Here is a 16167-nt window from a genome sequence, read left to right as displayed (position 1 = left end):
CTTTTGAGCACCAGAACAGATGGTGTTTTCCTCACGTCTGGGATTCTGCTCTTGCCTTCTGGAGAGAGGGGCAGGGGGAGGTAGAAACCCTAGCATGGAAAGAGGTGAGCTTGAATTCGTTGAAGTGATAGCTATCTGAGCCTAGGTAGGGCAGGTATTTATTTAAAAGCAGCTGTCAGAGATATTTATCTCCCGTTTCTGACAGACGTTCCTGTCACTTCCACTCCGGTCACCGCGTCCTACCACGGCTGCATGACCCTCAAGCTGAGCAACACGGCACTGGACTTAGATGAGGCTCTCTACAAGCACAATGACATCACCTCACATTCCTGTCCTCCAGTCAAGGAGGGTCAGTAGGTACCACTGCAATGCGAAAGTTTTATACTCAGAAACTTTCAATGCTTTTCTTTTTTTAAAAGATATAAATTATTCAGATCTACCGCACTGCGTGTATAGTTTCTCTTAAACACTGAAGTTATGTAGAAGCTACTGATCCTTATGTCAGATTGATTACTGAAATACTCTTTGCTTTGAGGTTTAAAGGTTGTAATATATTTGTAAATAGTTCAGAAGACTAATATTAAATAAGTCAAAAGTACAGAATATACTGAAAGTGAATGCTGTCTTTAGACTGTAAGAGACGGTTTCATCTGTCATGTGGGAAACCTGGTAATATATGAGTCTGGACTGGAATAAAAATAATAATTCTGTATTATTTTTTATTACCAAACACTGCTTTCTGATTTGCAAAATACAAGAGAATAAAATATTTACATACAAGTTTTTAATTTACCTGTACTGAGATTATTCGGTATTCTGGTATTTGGACACAATGACTCAGACTGTGCCTGATGTGGAGGTTACACTGTCCGGGGGGTGGGGGGGGGGGGGGGAGGGAGGGCTGCTTTTTTGGTTTGGATTTTTGTGGTTTTTTCAGGGGGTGGGGGGTTTATGTGCTTACATCAGTATTTCATATCTTCTCAGCTGCAGAGCAAATGGTGGCTGCTATTCTTATTGCTAGGGTTTCTCTTTCTGGTACCACAGAAAGAAGACTGAGTTGTGACCTTTAGAAAAACTCTTGGTCAACAGAAAATGGAAAGCAAAGTTGGGTCAGCAGGAAACATTTAGAAGAAAAGACTCAATAAATTGAAAGCCATATGGCTTTTGTGTCAATAGCTGCTGGAGCAAATGATGAGGTGTTGAGAATTGGGGAATATTATCTGGTGATGACATATTTTTGCTGCTGCATTTTTAGGTTGGCTCATTCACTGTGAGCCTAGTGGGAGCAGAGAGGCTTGAGCTGTGAGAGTTAGCCAGGCTGAACTGCATGAGGTGAGAATGTCTGTGGGCGTTTATGCAGGAGAGGTTGTAGAGCCATAAAGTATGTTCAGCTATTCAGCTATCCTTCTGAAGCTGGGATGGGCTTTGCCTAGCCTGCCTTGAATCACTTAACTCTTGTTTTATTTGGTCCTTGTCTTGCGTCAAACTAATAAACTGAGTACTGTTGGTATATGCTGTGGTGCAAAAACCAAGTACAGGGTAGCTAAGGTTACACCATCCTTCAGAGGACTAACATGAAAAAGGTCCAATTCTCCAAGGTCTTTTATAAATTATTCTTGGCCAGTCATGTTATGTTTTCCCTAAGCAGATAAGGAGATGACACATTAGTCTCATAATCTGCATGTGTGGCAACATCTGTGACCAAACTGTGAAGATACAACTGTCCCAGAGGAAAAGATGAAAGAGAGGCAAGACTATTCCAAGCATATCTTCTGGCGAGGATCCCTGCTTTGTTTAGCAGAGAAGAGGAGGGCACTCTGTTAGCCATTAGACATGGCATCATAGCTTCTTATCATGAGCAAATCAATCAGCAGTAATGCAGTAGGGCAGAAAAGAACAAAACTCTATCACTTTCAACCAACCTACTCATTTATACTTGGAGAAGGATGTGTTGTCAGGTCTGACCAGACACAAGTTTGAAAGGAAAGATCCCACTAGACAGTAATAACTTACGGGCAGACTGTGCATGGATAGGAAAAACCAGGAGTAGTTCTATGGTTTTGCTTTTTTTAATTGAACAAGGGAAATCATGTTGTTTCTGAAAGTGCTTTATGTTACAGCTGATGACTCTGGATCAATTTGTGATTTGATGGAGTACCCAAGAAAGATTAATTAGTATCTTCAGTAAGAGCCGAAAATCCTGAAGATACTCTGTTTAATAGCATGTCCACACTTCAGTGTTTTATTTTCTGTATGTTTTTCATGGTTGTTTAAGTCCTTTACCAAAATACAGCTCTGTGTTTATTCTGGTTAATATTCTTCACAGCAGCCAGTATGGGGCTGTAGCTTGGGTGTGTGCTGGAAACAATGTTGGTAACTCTGGGATGTTTTAGCCATTGCTGAGTAGGGCTTGCACAGTGTCAAGACCTTTTCTGCTTCTCACCCCACCCACCAGTGAGGGGGCGGGGGGTGCACAAGGAGCTGGGAAGGGGCACAGCCAGGACAGCTGGTCCCAAGTGACCAGAGGGAGTATCCCACACCATATGGCCTCATGATCAGCACATAAAGCTAGGGGACAAAAGGGGAAGGGGAGGGACATCCAGAGTGATGGTGTTTGTCTTCCCAATGTTACACATGACATTGCCCAGCTTTCCTGGAGATAGCTCACCTGCTCACGAGAAGTGGTGGATGAATTCCTTGTTCTTCTGCTTTGCTGGTGTGTGCAGCTTTTGCTTTACTTATTAAACTGTCTTTATCTCAACCCATGGGTTTTCTCACTTTTACCCTTCTGATTCTCTCCCCAGTCCCAGCAAGGGAGAGTGAGTGAGGGGCTGCCTGGGGTAAGCTGCCAGCTGGGGTTCAGCCACAACAATCTCCCACCTTTTTAACTTGGAGTAGCTCTAGTGAAAAAACGTACAGACTCAGAAGCCACCTATTTTTAAACCAAGAAGCTGAAACAAGCCCTGTTTTACTTTGTTCTTTTCAAAATAAGCATGCTAGCAAAATAGTTTTGTGTCTGGTATTTTTGTAAGATCTCTGTGGTAGTTCCCAAAAAACTACCACATGGCATAAATTAATCACAAACATGTCTGACCTTTGTCTTAATGTAAGTGACACTATTTATGAGGCCAGAATTATTCTGGGTCCTGGAAATGTGAATCCTGTGGTATGTTATGGTACTCTGCAGTTCCATACTAAATGTTACATGTACAAGAGCATTTAATTTTCTAATTCAGAGCAGAAATTGCTCCTGGACTTTGCATAATGTGTGCATGTAGTGAAGATATTTTGCATAGATCACAATGCACCCTGACTCAAAATGTGGTTGAGAAGAGAAACTCAGAATTTCTCAGTCTGGAGACTGACAGAAGGGGGGGGGGGGAGGGGCCTGTCTTTTGTGTAAAGGTGAAATTTTTTTTGTACCCTATAGCAGTACCACACTGGAGAAATGTTTGGAGGAAGAAGTAGCTGCAATAAGCATTCATTCATTCCTTCTCAGTCACTTGCTTCAACCCAAGAGAAACACTGATTTCATCCTTGTTCAGTTAGTCTAGGTGCTCAGCCCAAAAGGATCAAGTCTGTTCTGGACTTTGTGTCCCCAAAATGAACCCAGGTGGTTCTCCTGGTAGTATTCATAGCAAGTAAAAAGAAGTAAATGTGTAGCTTCACTTACAATCAGAGTGACTGTGCTATTCACAGCATGGATTTGCACAAGAACTAAGCATTTTGGATGCATTATATTAATGTTTAAAACAAAACCAATGGTCTCTCTCTGACTTCTGTTTCTCTCAGCCACGTTCACATAACTCACCTTGTCAACAATACACATAAGGCACCTCATCACTGATCACTGGCCTAAAACCTTGTATCTCAGAAAAAACTTAATTGAACAAAAGGTGCCTTTTATGGTCCATATAAATTAATCTCTCTTCTTACGTGTATTAGTAGTGAATCTGCTTTTATCCATAAAGGTACAACACATGAATTAACAGAATTTTCTTAGAAGTTGCAAAGTATTATGTAAAAGGATGATCATTCTTTGTTCTATTTTAAGCAGGTCTGATGGTGTCACTTCCTTTCAAAGGAAACTGTCAAGTAAGCTGGTTTTGTTTATATAGTTTTTTTCAATATCTTCATAATACAGAGCAGCTGCTTAAAATGTTAATGAGAAATACCTTCCAGTCCCTGTTTTACTCTTTGGCATTTCAGGAAATTTCTAGAGCTTCATTGCTGTCTAGACTGTACGATCTATGGAGCAAGCAGCACCAACACCCTTCCTGCAGGAGCAAAATGCAGTGAAGGGATGCAGCATTTAAACAGGTTTTCATGCTGTTGTAAGTACTCCTATTCCAAAATATGGCAGGTGTGTGCCTAAAGGAATCCCACCTAATGTGGTGCACAGTGAGGTGGCAGGGCGCAGACAACAGGGACATGGCTTTTTTCCTGTCAATAGCACTGCCAAAGGTATTGTATCTTAGCCTTTGGAGAAAATAAATAAATAAAAAAAGGAATTAGGCTACTTCATTCACTCTGTTTCAGTCACTGTAAAATGCTTGCATCAGGTCTTGGATTAATTTAAAAATAAATAAGAGGCATTTAACCTAAAATGGTTTTGGTTGTGGTGCTCTTTTCACTAGAAAGGAATTAATTTGAACACTAAAGTGCAGCCTAAAATACTCATCTGGAAATGGCATTTTTAGTGCAATAATGTGACATTTTACTGTGCAGACTAGATTGGCACAAAGTTCAGCTGAAACAGTCCCAATAGAATTAGCCTTTCTATCTGAAACTTGAAAAAGGAAACTATTTGGTAGGGTACTTCTTCCTCTGTTTCTTTGTTTTCCTTTTGTTTTTGTTTCTGTCCAAATATACACAGTGAACTTTATTGTAAAATAATTGCCACACTTTATTGGTACAACACTTTCACCAGAAAGTTTATTAAACACTACAAGCAAACAAACTCTTACTACCCAAAGTGATTGATTTGGAGAGCTCCCGGCTACCCACTCAGACAACACAGGCTAAAACCCCTCGATACTGGTTTATGAAAGCAGAACAAGTATCCAGAGGGTTTTCTTCATTTTTCCTCTTGAAGAAAATCTATTCTACAGTGCACTGAGAGGGAAACACCTCATGCTTATGGTAGCCAGAAAGCTCTAGTACATCTGACTGCAGGCAAACTGAGTGGTGATGTGCCTGCCCTTATACTTCCAGGGCTCTGCCCTGCTCACAGGGAGATGTGGGTAAAAGCGGAGCGCAGTTTCCAGAGGTTTCTTAAAAACAAAATAAAAGCTTACCACCTACTAAAATAAATTATTTGTTCTACGGTGCATATGGTGGAGGCTTTTCTCCAGGCAAGCAGTAAGTTGGTGTATAGAGGGCTGGAGCATTCGGGGGAAGACCATAGCTGGAGCTGGACTGAGATGGAGGCTGAGTTTCTTCTGATAAAGAAATGTCAGTAGATGATGTTCCTGGAAAATTGCTGGCAGGCTGTTATCAGACAAAGAAAAATACCTTCTTCAGTAAAGGATTACAACCCCATTGAAATTCTGTGTTGTTTGCTATGTGTTACATAATAAGCCCCATGATTAAATTTCTCATGCGCTGCAGCACAACATTAACTTTAGTTCTAAAGTACCTGCTTAAGTGTAGCAATGATGGTGTCTAGTGGAACAAGACAGATTCCACCTGGAACCCAAGTCGTTTTTAACAGACATTGCGCAGACAGCTAGGCAATAGAGCAGAACAGGAATTTCTGCAGGAAAAGATGCTTGGCTTCCTGGGTGAGGCACAGCACCTGACTGACTGATTAGGTTACGTGTAGCTGCTCGTTTCCAGGCATCACTGTGAAATTTAAATTACCTCAGATGTAATTAATCTCACTTACAATACATGCATGCATAAATGCAAGGTCTTATTCCTTTGCCAAATGCAGATTCCTCTTAACAGAAAATTTCACAGGTAGGCATGTGTCTCCCTCTTTGGCTGTCTCAGCTATGATGGGGCTTTGCATGAAATAGGCATGAAAAATAAATAGAGCTTAGGAAGTAGCCCATCTTCAGGAACAAGCAGGGTTCATTAAAACAAAAGAATGCATGTAGGGAATACTATTCAGGATAAAATCCTACTACTGTTTTAAACCAAGTTTGTCACTGATTTTAAAAGGGTCAGGATTTCACTCCTCCCCAGCACATGCCAGTCTAAGGACTTCAGCTGAAGACTTGGGCTCAGCTCCCCTCAGGTTCAGGCTTTAAGTGAACTTTAGGTGTCTGGAATTTAAAAACAAGATAAAGTAATCATGGATCTTTTTCATGAGAGATTGGAATTAAGGACTACAACCATCTGAGCAGGTCTGAATCCAGCAGCTTGAAGCCCTTAGATGCAACATGAAGACCTCAGACCTCTAGCCCCATGGATTCAGCCTCCAGCTCTCAAGCAATGGAAGCAGACGACAGTTAAGTTTCTGGCTGTTCCTAATCATTCCTGCTTCCATCATTCACCATTTGTACCTTTGAATAAGTTTATGATGACTTTTAAATTCATGTACTGATGCAGAAATTACTTCTCTCCAAACTGGAACATAATGAGTTCATACATACAGGGAGGTGGGTTGCTTTTATTTTTTTTTCCCAGGAATAGGGTTACGTTTTCCCTTTTGGATCCCAGTATTTCTTACTAACCTCTCCTGGCTTGGGGACAGCTGGTGGGGTCTGACGCTGAATGTTATGAAGCGGAAGGAAGATAAATGAACACACTTTTTTTAAAAAGTAGAAATCTAGGGAAATAACTGTGTTTATTTTGGAATGCAGATAAAAATTTGGGGTAAATGCAATGCATTTCTGTTTCTCAGTGGACACAGGACTGAACAATCACAACAGATCCTCATGACTACTTACATGAACCTTTTCAGCCTTATTTCTTGTGTTTCTATCCCCTTCTCTCTCTACTCTTGGCTACTCTTACCTCATCAGCAAGTAAGAGTCCAAAGGACAACCAGAGAAAGCCTGAGGTCTGAGAACAGACCAGAAAACTGGGCACAGACTAATCATCCCAGTGACAAACCTGGGAGCTGGGGTCCAGTTAAGCCCTACCTCTGCAAATTTTGTACTGAGTAGCAGCCTACGCTTTTCTGATGGCGTAAGAAGGGTGTGGTTTTGTACTGTACCTGAAGAGGCAACGGGTAGGATGGATATGTAGAAATTGTTGCCGCAGAAGGACAGAACCCAGCATATGTCAGGATCTGCTGGGCAGGATTGTACAGGATCTGAGGAGGAGGTGCAGCACTGAAAGCAATTTGGGACAGAGGTACCTGTTGAGCATAGGAGACAATAATATATCAGCACAGTGTAGAGGGGTCTGGAGCAGGAACTGCTCCTAACACAAGCAACAAGACAATTTAACAACTTTCTATTTTCCAACACAACACCAGTAGTACAAAAAACCAAGGAGCAGACAGAATGAGAGGAGGGTGTATCCAGAATGAATTTTCTGAGTAAAAATACACAGCTATTTTAATCTTCTTCCCTTGGAAAAAGACTGCTGGAGCATCCCTGGCAACAGTTACAGAAGTGCTGGCAGGACTCCAGATCTGAGACATCCTGAAGAGCACAGCTTTGGCTGCCTCTTCTTACTCATTCCAGCACCAAACACCAAGTCCTTCACTATTTGCTGCAGACTTCTTTCAATAGCAACCACCTGATGCCCTCAAGTCTTTTCTCTCTGCTTTCCTACACAGGTTTACCTAGATCTCCCTTTCCAGACCAGTTGCTCCTCTTTCACAACTCCCTCTCACTTGGGAAATGGAGTTTGCTGCTGGCTCTCCAGCATCACTCTTGATGTGCATACCTCATTCCTACTGAATAAAACCCTTCTCCCATGGATTTATTGGCCTGTCTTTTAATGACAACGCAAAATAAAGTTTGCAGGAAGTAGTAGCTCATATTAAACCAGCTAAAAAAACTTGGTCAGGAAAAAAAGAACAAAAGCTAAATGTGAAACAGGGTTTGTGTTAAACCCTAAACCCCTGTGCTATGTAACAATTTGTGAAGGACAGCAGAGCAACAGAGCTTTGTGAAGTATTTTCATGATATAAATCCAGCGGTTTCTTTTATTTCCTTTGTTTTTGTTAGCAGATTCCTCCACATGAGAGCATGGAATTTTCTTTTCACTGAAATAATAAAATATGGTGGTTGCCAGACAAATGCAGAAAGCAGTGGCCAGGATTTTTTTTTCTTTTTTTTTTTTTTTTCCCATTTTCTTTCAGATTTATCAGTGCGAGATATAAACCACTGCATCCTCTGGAGACAGTGTGAGATCTCTCTGTGACTGAGAAAGAGGTATATTAATTGTGTTTTTACAAGGAAAACATCATCTAGGTCACTGATGTACCACATAAGGTTATCTAACAATCTAGACCTTAGTTTCCTGGAGAAATTTGGCATTTCAGGAGCTGGCATGGAGGAAGGCTGGGATCAAAGGCAGAGAGCTTATTTCATGAGAGAAGGCAAGTCTCTCATCTTCAAGGCACCCTCCTCAAAACACTCTCACCTGCAAGGTACCCTCCTTTCTACCTGCCCTGCTGGGTGATATGGTGGGGAGAAACGAAAAAACACTGTCTCAGGAGTAGGGAGGAGCAGGTAACCTGCTTGCTTCAGATGCAAAGGTTTGGGGCCAGCACCACAGCCCCAGAGTGTGCCCTTCCTTCCTCAGAGGAGGGATAAAATCAGATCCCTCTGACATAAATGCATCAAGAAACACTTGCTTCACCACAGATGTGAAATACAGATGCCTGTTCTGCATCTGTCACCAACTTTCTGGTGTGGGTCTCTTCGGGTGCTGCTGTTTGACCCTCTTTGGCTTCTTCTCTCGGGAACCTCTCTCAGTCCTCTCACATTCCACCCCCCTTAGAGCAATGCTCTCTAATTGCTAAGGATGAACATCTCAACAGTCCTAGAAGACAAATTTGGGGAGTCATCCACGCCAAATATACTAATCAAAGCACCTTATTAACCAGGCTATCTGGTCTCACCCCAGGGCCAGCAACAATTTGCAGGTACTGAAGCTGGTTGGAAGGATGCTTTTATCAAGTATTCCAGTAATTACTCTATGTTAAATTACTCAGCTAAAATACATGGGTAGGTTGAGACATTCTGAACTGCACTAACACCCAAGTCAAAAGAGATAAGGAGCTATGAACTAGCCAGGGAGTGCTGCCAGTGTCAGCTCACTGGCCTCACACAGACCTGCCAGAGAATTCATGGCTGAGCTCCAGCTACTTTTCACATCTGATTGCACCTTTAGTTGCATGAGTGCTAACACATAAACCCATGGCAAGTAGCTCAGTAATTAGGGGTTAATTTTGCTTTCCTTTTTAAAACAGGGTGAGGGAGAAGGAGAGAGGCTAAAGCAATGCTATTTAATCTGTTAAGATTCCTTTAAGGACTGCAAGGAGACTAATTTAAAAAAAATTTAAAAGCCAGCCCCGTCCCACCCCCCCCCATCCTCCCCTCAGGACTATCAGTAGTTCAGATTAATGCAGCCCTAAACTCAGGGCAGGCAGATTCCTTGGCAAGGTGTGTCAGAAAAACATCCAGAATTCATCAGATGAATACTGGGACAGGGAAGGGAGTTTCTAGATTAACTCAGCACCAGCAAGTGAAGTTTTCCATGTAATTCTTTACCTGCTATTTCTGTAAGAAATAATCACAGTGTGTTATCATTTTGGGTACTTCAGCTACATCTGTTTATGTAATATCTTAATCTGCTTTTTGTTAGAAGTAACTTTAAGGCAACTGCCTCCATGTCCTATATCCAAGCATGCTGTAGATCTCAAAAGGAGAATTCCTGTTGTAATCACTGCAGCTTCCCCAGCACCCTGCAGATCACAGAGGGCAGCCCCACGGGTGACACAGCAGCCACTGAGCTGACACCTTGGGGGTCAGGAGAGAATGAAATGTTTCCCACTGAGCCAGCACAGCCCTCAGGCAGGCAGCAGAACCACAGGGAGCGTGGCAGGGTCTGCAGGGAATTTGTCACAAGAAAGAAAACCCGCAACAACCAAAACAACACTTTTTTTCTGTCCAGGAAATATGATGGGTTTAAAGGCAAGGGCACTGTTTTGCAAACTCTCCCCTTTGTAACATGTTTTGGCTGCCAGCATTCCCCAGAGATAAACATGATGTTTTTTGTTTGACTAGTCAGCCTGGCCTTGTGTTTTCTGGAAGTCAATCCCAAAGCAATGCTGTGAGGCATTTCAGGGGGCTTTGCAGTGCTCCCTGCAAAATGCCAGTGAGCATTTATGTGAGAAGGTGACATCCTAAACAAAGTAAATAGTTCTCCCACATATTTTAATGGGGGTTTTTTGCTCTTTTTATTTCAGTCCCATGCCCCTTTTTTTTCCTCTTCTGCTTGATGTTTTCTTCGCCCCTGTCTTCCCCCAAGGGTTACTCCTTTTGTAAGGAAAGGAAGAAGCAGATTAGGAAATCAGCTCAAAAGAGCCCTGAAAAAGCACAGACAGGAGCAAGGGGCGGTCATTGCATTTTGGATTGCTGCTTTAGTAAGACTTTCACAACATAGCTGAGGTGACTGACACGAAGTCATCTTTCCCTTGAACTATGACATCCTTTTCCTGCTCACACTGAGAGGAGACACTGAACAGCTTACTCAGATCAGGTTTTTAGCTGGAGCCCTGACAGACTCACTCAGCTAAGCTTGGGGTAAAGCTGCACATCCACTGCTGCTGTGATTTCCTTCCATGGTTCTATGCCACCCAGTCAGAAGACCCAGACTGTGACCCAGGCTCTGCCTCCCAGCAAGGGAATGCGCCAGACCACAGAGACTGCAGTACTCCCAGGAACATCTCCTTGGCTTGGTGTTCCTCACAAGCAGTGCAGCGATGGCCCCGCAAAGTGCAGAGCTGTATCAAAGCATCAGCCCAAATCTCATATAAGCTTAGGTTTGAGCAAGACAGGTTAGGTGGACTCAGGCTGGCTCTTTGCACACTTCCCACAGCTGCACCTGCACCCATCTGCTGAGCAGGAGAAAACATTTAGGGACACTAAGCTGCAGTGCTCTCCCAAAGACTAACTGTAGATGATGGCTGCCTTCACTTCCCATGCAAGCTGCTCTTCCCCTCATTTCCCACTGTGGTTGTTTTTGCTCCCCTTCTGCTCCTCTCACAAGGAGGGGATGAATTAAGATGGGAAAACTTCTTCTACTCCTTTTGGGCAGCTGCAACTCTTTACTGGCTGCCTGCGATCTGTCATCAGTTCCTTGCAGGAGTCCCCTACACAAAGGACAGCTCAGCTGCACATTTCTTACATGTGATAGCTCATTGTGCTTGTTTGGCTTAAGCTAGACGGAGGAATATTTCCTCGAAATTTTGCAACTATTAACAAAGGTGAATTTCAAACAATTCATATGACCCTGCTCTATTTTAAGCATGGTTTTAAGCACCCAACACATGTTGTAGATAGCCTGGCCATGGTTGCTAAGGAATGCTGGGTGGTCAGAGCTGGGCCTGGATGGCCTCCAGTCTGCTATTCAGTTTTATCTTCTGCAATAGTCAGCAGACACATCATGGGTCTAAGATGACCCATGCTGCTATCACACCTCCCTTTGGTTCCTGCATTTCACCTCCATCTCCGTGTCTCTGCCCATTTAGTTCTACTACTCTCCTGACAGCCTAGTAAGTCATGAACCCCTTGCTTGGTCTTAAGCCATTGTTTTTGGCAAACATGGCCACTGACAGTGATAATCCCAGGAAGAGAAACTTCACCCTTTAACGTGTCAGAAAGTCTAGGCAAATGGGGGACTTTATTGGAGAATCCCTCCCACCACACAGCCTCTTCTGAATGCTGTGGTGCACATCAGCACAACATGGTGTCGTGGCACAGGGAGTAGGCATTCCTTAGTGAAACAAAAGAGGATGTTGAAGTGTCCCGAGTACACAACTGTTTAAATAAAAACTTGACTGGTACTTCAGAATTCATCCCCATTCTTGGGGAAAAGAGCTACACAAGGCTGAACAGTCACACCTAGGACTTGACTTTTACACGTTAGCTACCAACTAGCATCCTCAGACTCCATGCTGGCCCACATATTCAGTGACAAATTAGAAGGGAAAACTGGTGAATTGCCAGGATTTGTTCACATAGTTGTGGTTTTTTCTTCCATTCACGTATTTGACCAGGCTTGACCCACTTAGCTGTGAACAGCTGGCAACAGCTTTGCCTAAAGGTATAAATCCATGAGAGAGGCTGAGTTGTTAAAGGACAATGACTCAAAATATTCCCCCATTTGTAGAGACCCCAGGGTGCTTGGTTGAGATGGACAAGGTGAACTTTTAGTTGTGTAATGGCTAAACCTCTGATCTGATAAGGCACAGGGTGAATGATGGGCTGTGAGTGAGACAGGAGATGGATCCTGTGGAGACGGGTTGTGCACCCTGTCATGCTAAGTTGTGCTTCCCTGCACAAACCACTGGGTTGTGGGGCTCCCCCTCCTCCCTCAGGGAAAGTACCAAGGAATTCAGGACATTTGCCTGTGGCCTCAGCATGTTTATCTCTGCTGATGGGACATAACTGACTCAACTGCGCTGGTGGGATGGGCAGCTGTGTTGTCTCAGAAGTGTCCCACGGTTCTCATTATTATATCAAGCTTCCCGCCTCGCAGGAGCTATCTGACCTGTTCCCACCTGAACCAGAGTGAATATAAACCCAGTGGATCTGTTCCGGGGATTTCTCTCCACCAGTTCTTCGGGATTTCCTCCACCACCAGATGGACGTGGTCAGCAATCACCACTTTGACCAAGACTGCACAGCAGCCAAGTCTTGTCACATGGGCAGTGAGATCCTCACACTCTTGTCCTTTCTCTCTCTCTCTCTTTTTCCCCTTTTCTCTGTCCTTGGGTGCTGTTGCGCTTTCACATTGCAATGCTTTTTGTTGTTGTATTACTCTAGATAACCACCACAGTGGCTCCAGACCTGTTTTCCTTTGCAACAAAAGTGTTCTATAATAAACCCTACATTGTTTACTTGCAAGCACAGATCATTCAGTGTTGTTTCATTCTAATCCGCCCCAAGGGAGCTATTAACAAGAACCTGGGTGACACTCACTGGTTACTTCTGCAGTGGCTCATAATACTCCAGACTCCCACAACACCCAGGAAACACATTTAAAGCATCTCCTTAATATATTTATACTTCTTTGGTTTTAACTCACTTGGTAATGCCAACAAGCATTAGCATTATGAGAAGCCCTCGCATAAGGCAAAAGACTGTGAGCCTTACCATGTCTTTAAACGCCCCAAGAATGGCTGCTGTGATAATCCCCAGAAACAAGCCAATGATGTTGAGGACTGTGGAGGACCACAATAGTCTGTACAGGTGAACCACGTCCTGACAGCTGCTCACGCCGAGAAATTCATAGTAGCTGGAGGACTGGTCTGAACTGAAAGAGAATGCAGACAACATCACTGCTGTGGGAATGGTTTTGCACATAATACAGCACACTACAGGATCTGACTCCTTCCTGCTTGCTTTCCTCTTTGGCAAAGTACTATATCTATGCCCCCACCAAAAACTGCTCAGAAGAACTGGAGAAAGTTCTGCTGAAAAACTGGCTCTGCTAAGGCCAGCATCAAACAGTCCAACTAATACCAGCCCCAGTTTGGCTGATTGGTGGTGGTTACCAGCATGGACTGTTTTTTAGTTTTTGTTCAGTTGTCTCTAAACAGAAGTGTTACCTTGGTATATGGATGCTGCCCTTGTCATTTAGCTACCAGATAAAGCTTGCTTAGCTTTGTTTTTTTTTCCCAGCTCACCTAGAAATCTGCTGGCATCTCAGAAACTGGGGAAGACAAGTTGCTTAAGCATTAATTCAACCACAGGAAGGGAGATATTGCCAGCTGGCTACATTTGTTTATGGTGTCTGTGGTTCCAGATTAATGCAACACAGTACAGTATAAAGATATGTCTTTACACTCTGGATTATACTATCCAGAAATCTTTGTTCATATTTCTACACCACATTGGTTATTGTAAATCAGGCATGTGGTGAAAATACCCCTCATTGTCTGGCCAAAAGCCAGAAATACCCTACTGCAGAATTTGAAACCACAGGTTCCTGAAGTTCTTTCCAGTACCTGCCTCAATTTGAGCCCACAAATGAGCTCCTAGGGCAGCTATTAGAATTGGAAAGATTTTTTTAAATGCCAAGCCTGTTTTTTCACTGTTAGGAAATTGCCATCAGATCATGGTGGAAACCAGAAGTGAGCAGTTTGTGCTCACTCTTCTGTTCCTCCATCCCCACTGCATGGCGCAGCAGTGGAGGTGGTGGTTAGGGAAAGCTCTGCAGAGCAGTCCACAACATTTCTGGGAAGAACCAAGCCAGGCACAGTAACTTCTGAAAATATCCAATCAATGGCTTCAGGTCATGGTTCTGGCACTGAAGAACCACTATTGTTGAGTTCATCTGTCATGAGCCCATCTTAACCAAATAAACCTACAGCTTCAGCTGCCATGAGGCTGAGGAAATTGGATTTGCCTTCATATCAGTCTATTCCATGGCTGACAACAAACCACTTTCTGGGCCTGTGCCTCCTCCGACTTCTCTCTAGCCATATTGTGAACTGGAACTGCCAAGTCCTCAGAGTAGCATGACTGCTTCTTTACCCTGGATTTGTCCATGCTAGTGCCATAAGATCTTGCTGTCCACTGCGGAATGTTGACAATAGCAGAACATACACATTTAATTATATCGCTGAATAATGTTGCAGCAGTGATCAGTCCCAAAGTGTTTCAAACAAACTCAATGTCTTAGAAAAATGGCACTGAGGATCTCCATCTGAAAGGGGAACATGCCTGATCTCTCCTTGTGGTTTCTTTATGCTTTAAGCAACAGTCTCAGTCACCTTTCTTGACAACTCTGAATACTTTCACCCCTTTAACACCCCTGTTCTTTTCTGTGTTGAGTTGGGCTGTTTGGTTCAGTGTTAACATGCAGGCATTAGCTGTGTACCATGGAAGGAAGCATTCTCACTATATACACACTGCATTGCAAATATGATGTTCCATCATTTGTCTGTCATAGAAAAGGTACCAAAGTTGAATATTGTCTACCTTTCCCATTTGTTTTGTATACCTCTATCATGTCCAGATTTAACATTTCTTACATAAGCAAAAGATTCTACATATGATTTTAATCCATTCCGTAGACCTTCACTCACTTTGTGTCTCCCATCTGCATAAGAAATATGCATGCATAGATCACTTCCCTCTAGTCCCAAATGTCATTTTACTTCTCTAGTTGAATTAGCATCTGGCTAAGAGCTACTTTTTCATGCAGAAGCCTTATGTAGAAGCTTGATTGTTCCACCCTTGTTTCCCTATGCCTAAAATGTTCATGTCTGGCATCACAGTAGCTGAGGCTTACAAAGGACTGGGGTTATTCAGGGCTGCTAGCATGTGAAGAGGAGGCAAAACCAAAATAAAAAAAGATGTAGGAAAGAAGAAAGATGAGAAATACACAGGAGGAAAGAAAGAAAAGTGACTGTGGCTGAACTGTAGAGGGTTGCAGAGGTTGCATGAGAGTGTATGGTAAGATGATACACAAGGGCAGGTAGTGATAAGACAAGGCGGAGTGGTTTTAAGCCAAAATGGGGAAGATTTAGATTAGATATTAGGAAGAAATTCCTCACTGTGAGGGTGGTGAGACACTGGAACAGGTTGCCCAGAGGAGTTGTGGATGTCCCACTTGTGGAAGTGTTCAAGGCCAGATTGGAGGAGGCTCTGAGCAGCCTGGTCCAGTGGAAGGTGTCCCTGCCCCTGGCAGGGAAGTTGGAACTAGATGGTCTTGAAGGTCCCTTCCAACCCAAACCATTCTGTGATTCTATGACAGTGAGACGTGCAAAGGGTGAGTCAAGCAAAACATTCAGCAAATCTAATGGGAAAAATGCATTGCCAGACCAACAGTATATCTGAACAGGGATGTGACTGAGTGATCAGTTTTGAGCACGCAGCAAAAAGCTTATGGATATATTTAAAGAAAAAGAAACTGAAATAATACCAACACTTATGAACAAATCCTGACCTATTTTATGCTGGCATCAGGACTGCAACTGCAGAGGAACTTGATTTCTCATCATACAAGCTCCTTGTGTTACTTCTT

General features: G+C 43.1%; 2 protein-coding genes across 5 annotated transcripts in view; one reads left to right on the top strand and one right to left on the bottom strand.

The window, feature by feature from the left end:
- GAS6 (growth arrest specific 6) overlaps positions 1-788 on the top strand; it is a 36290-nt gene extending 35502 nt beyond the window's left edge. Inside the window, exon 15 of the mRNA XM_042032956.1 lies at positions 206-788. Within this exon, the coding sequence (XP_041888890.1) occupies positions 206-357 (152 nt within the window). The 3' untranslated portion in view covers positions 358-788. The remainder of the gene's footprint in view (positions 1-205) is intronic.
- Positions 789-4888: 4100 nt separating this feature from the next.
- The window catches only part of TMEM255B (transmembrane protein 255B), a 66180-nt gene continuing 54901 nt past the window's right edge, over positions 4889-16167 (bottom strand). For all 4 annotated transcript variants that reach the window (XM_042039374.1, XM_042039388.1, XM_042039381.1 and 1 more), the window contains 3 exons: positions 13290-13449; positions 7166-7309; positions 4889-5490 (listed from right to left, as the gene is read on the bottom strand). In XM_042039374.1, coding sequence (XP_041895308.1) covers positions 5323-5490; positions 7166-7309; positions 13290-13449 — 472 coding nt within the window. In that variant the 3' untranslated portion in view covers positions 4889-5322. The remainder of the gene's footprint in view (positions 5491-7165; positions 7310-13289; positions 13450-16167) is intronic.

This window comes from Corvus kubaryi, unplaced genomic scaffold (genome assembly GCF_017639235.1).
Source record: "Corvus kubaryi isolate FWS band 111438036 unplaced genomic scaffold, C.kubaryi_AGA036_p1.0 133, whole genome shotgun sequence".
In the NCBI taxonomy this organism is placed as follows: Eukaryota; Metazoa; Chordata; class Aves; order Passeriformes; family Corvidae; genus Corvus; species Corvus kubaryi.
The sequence above is the reverse complement of the archived record's forward strand: the minus strand, read 5'-3'. Positions and strand labels throughout refer to the sequence as shown.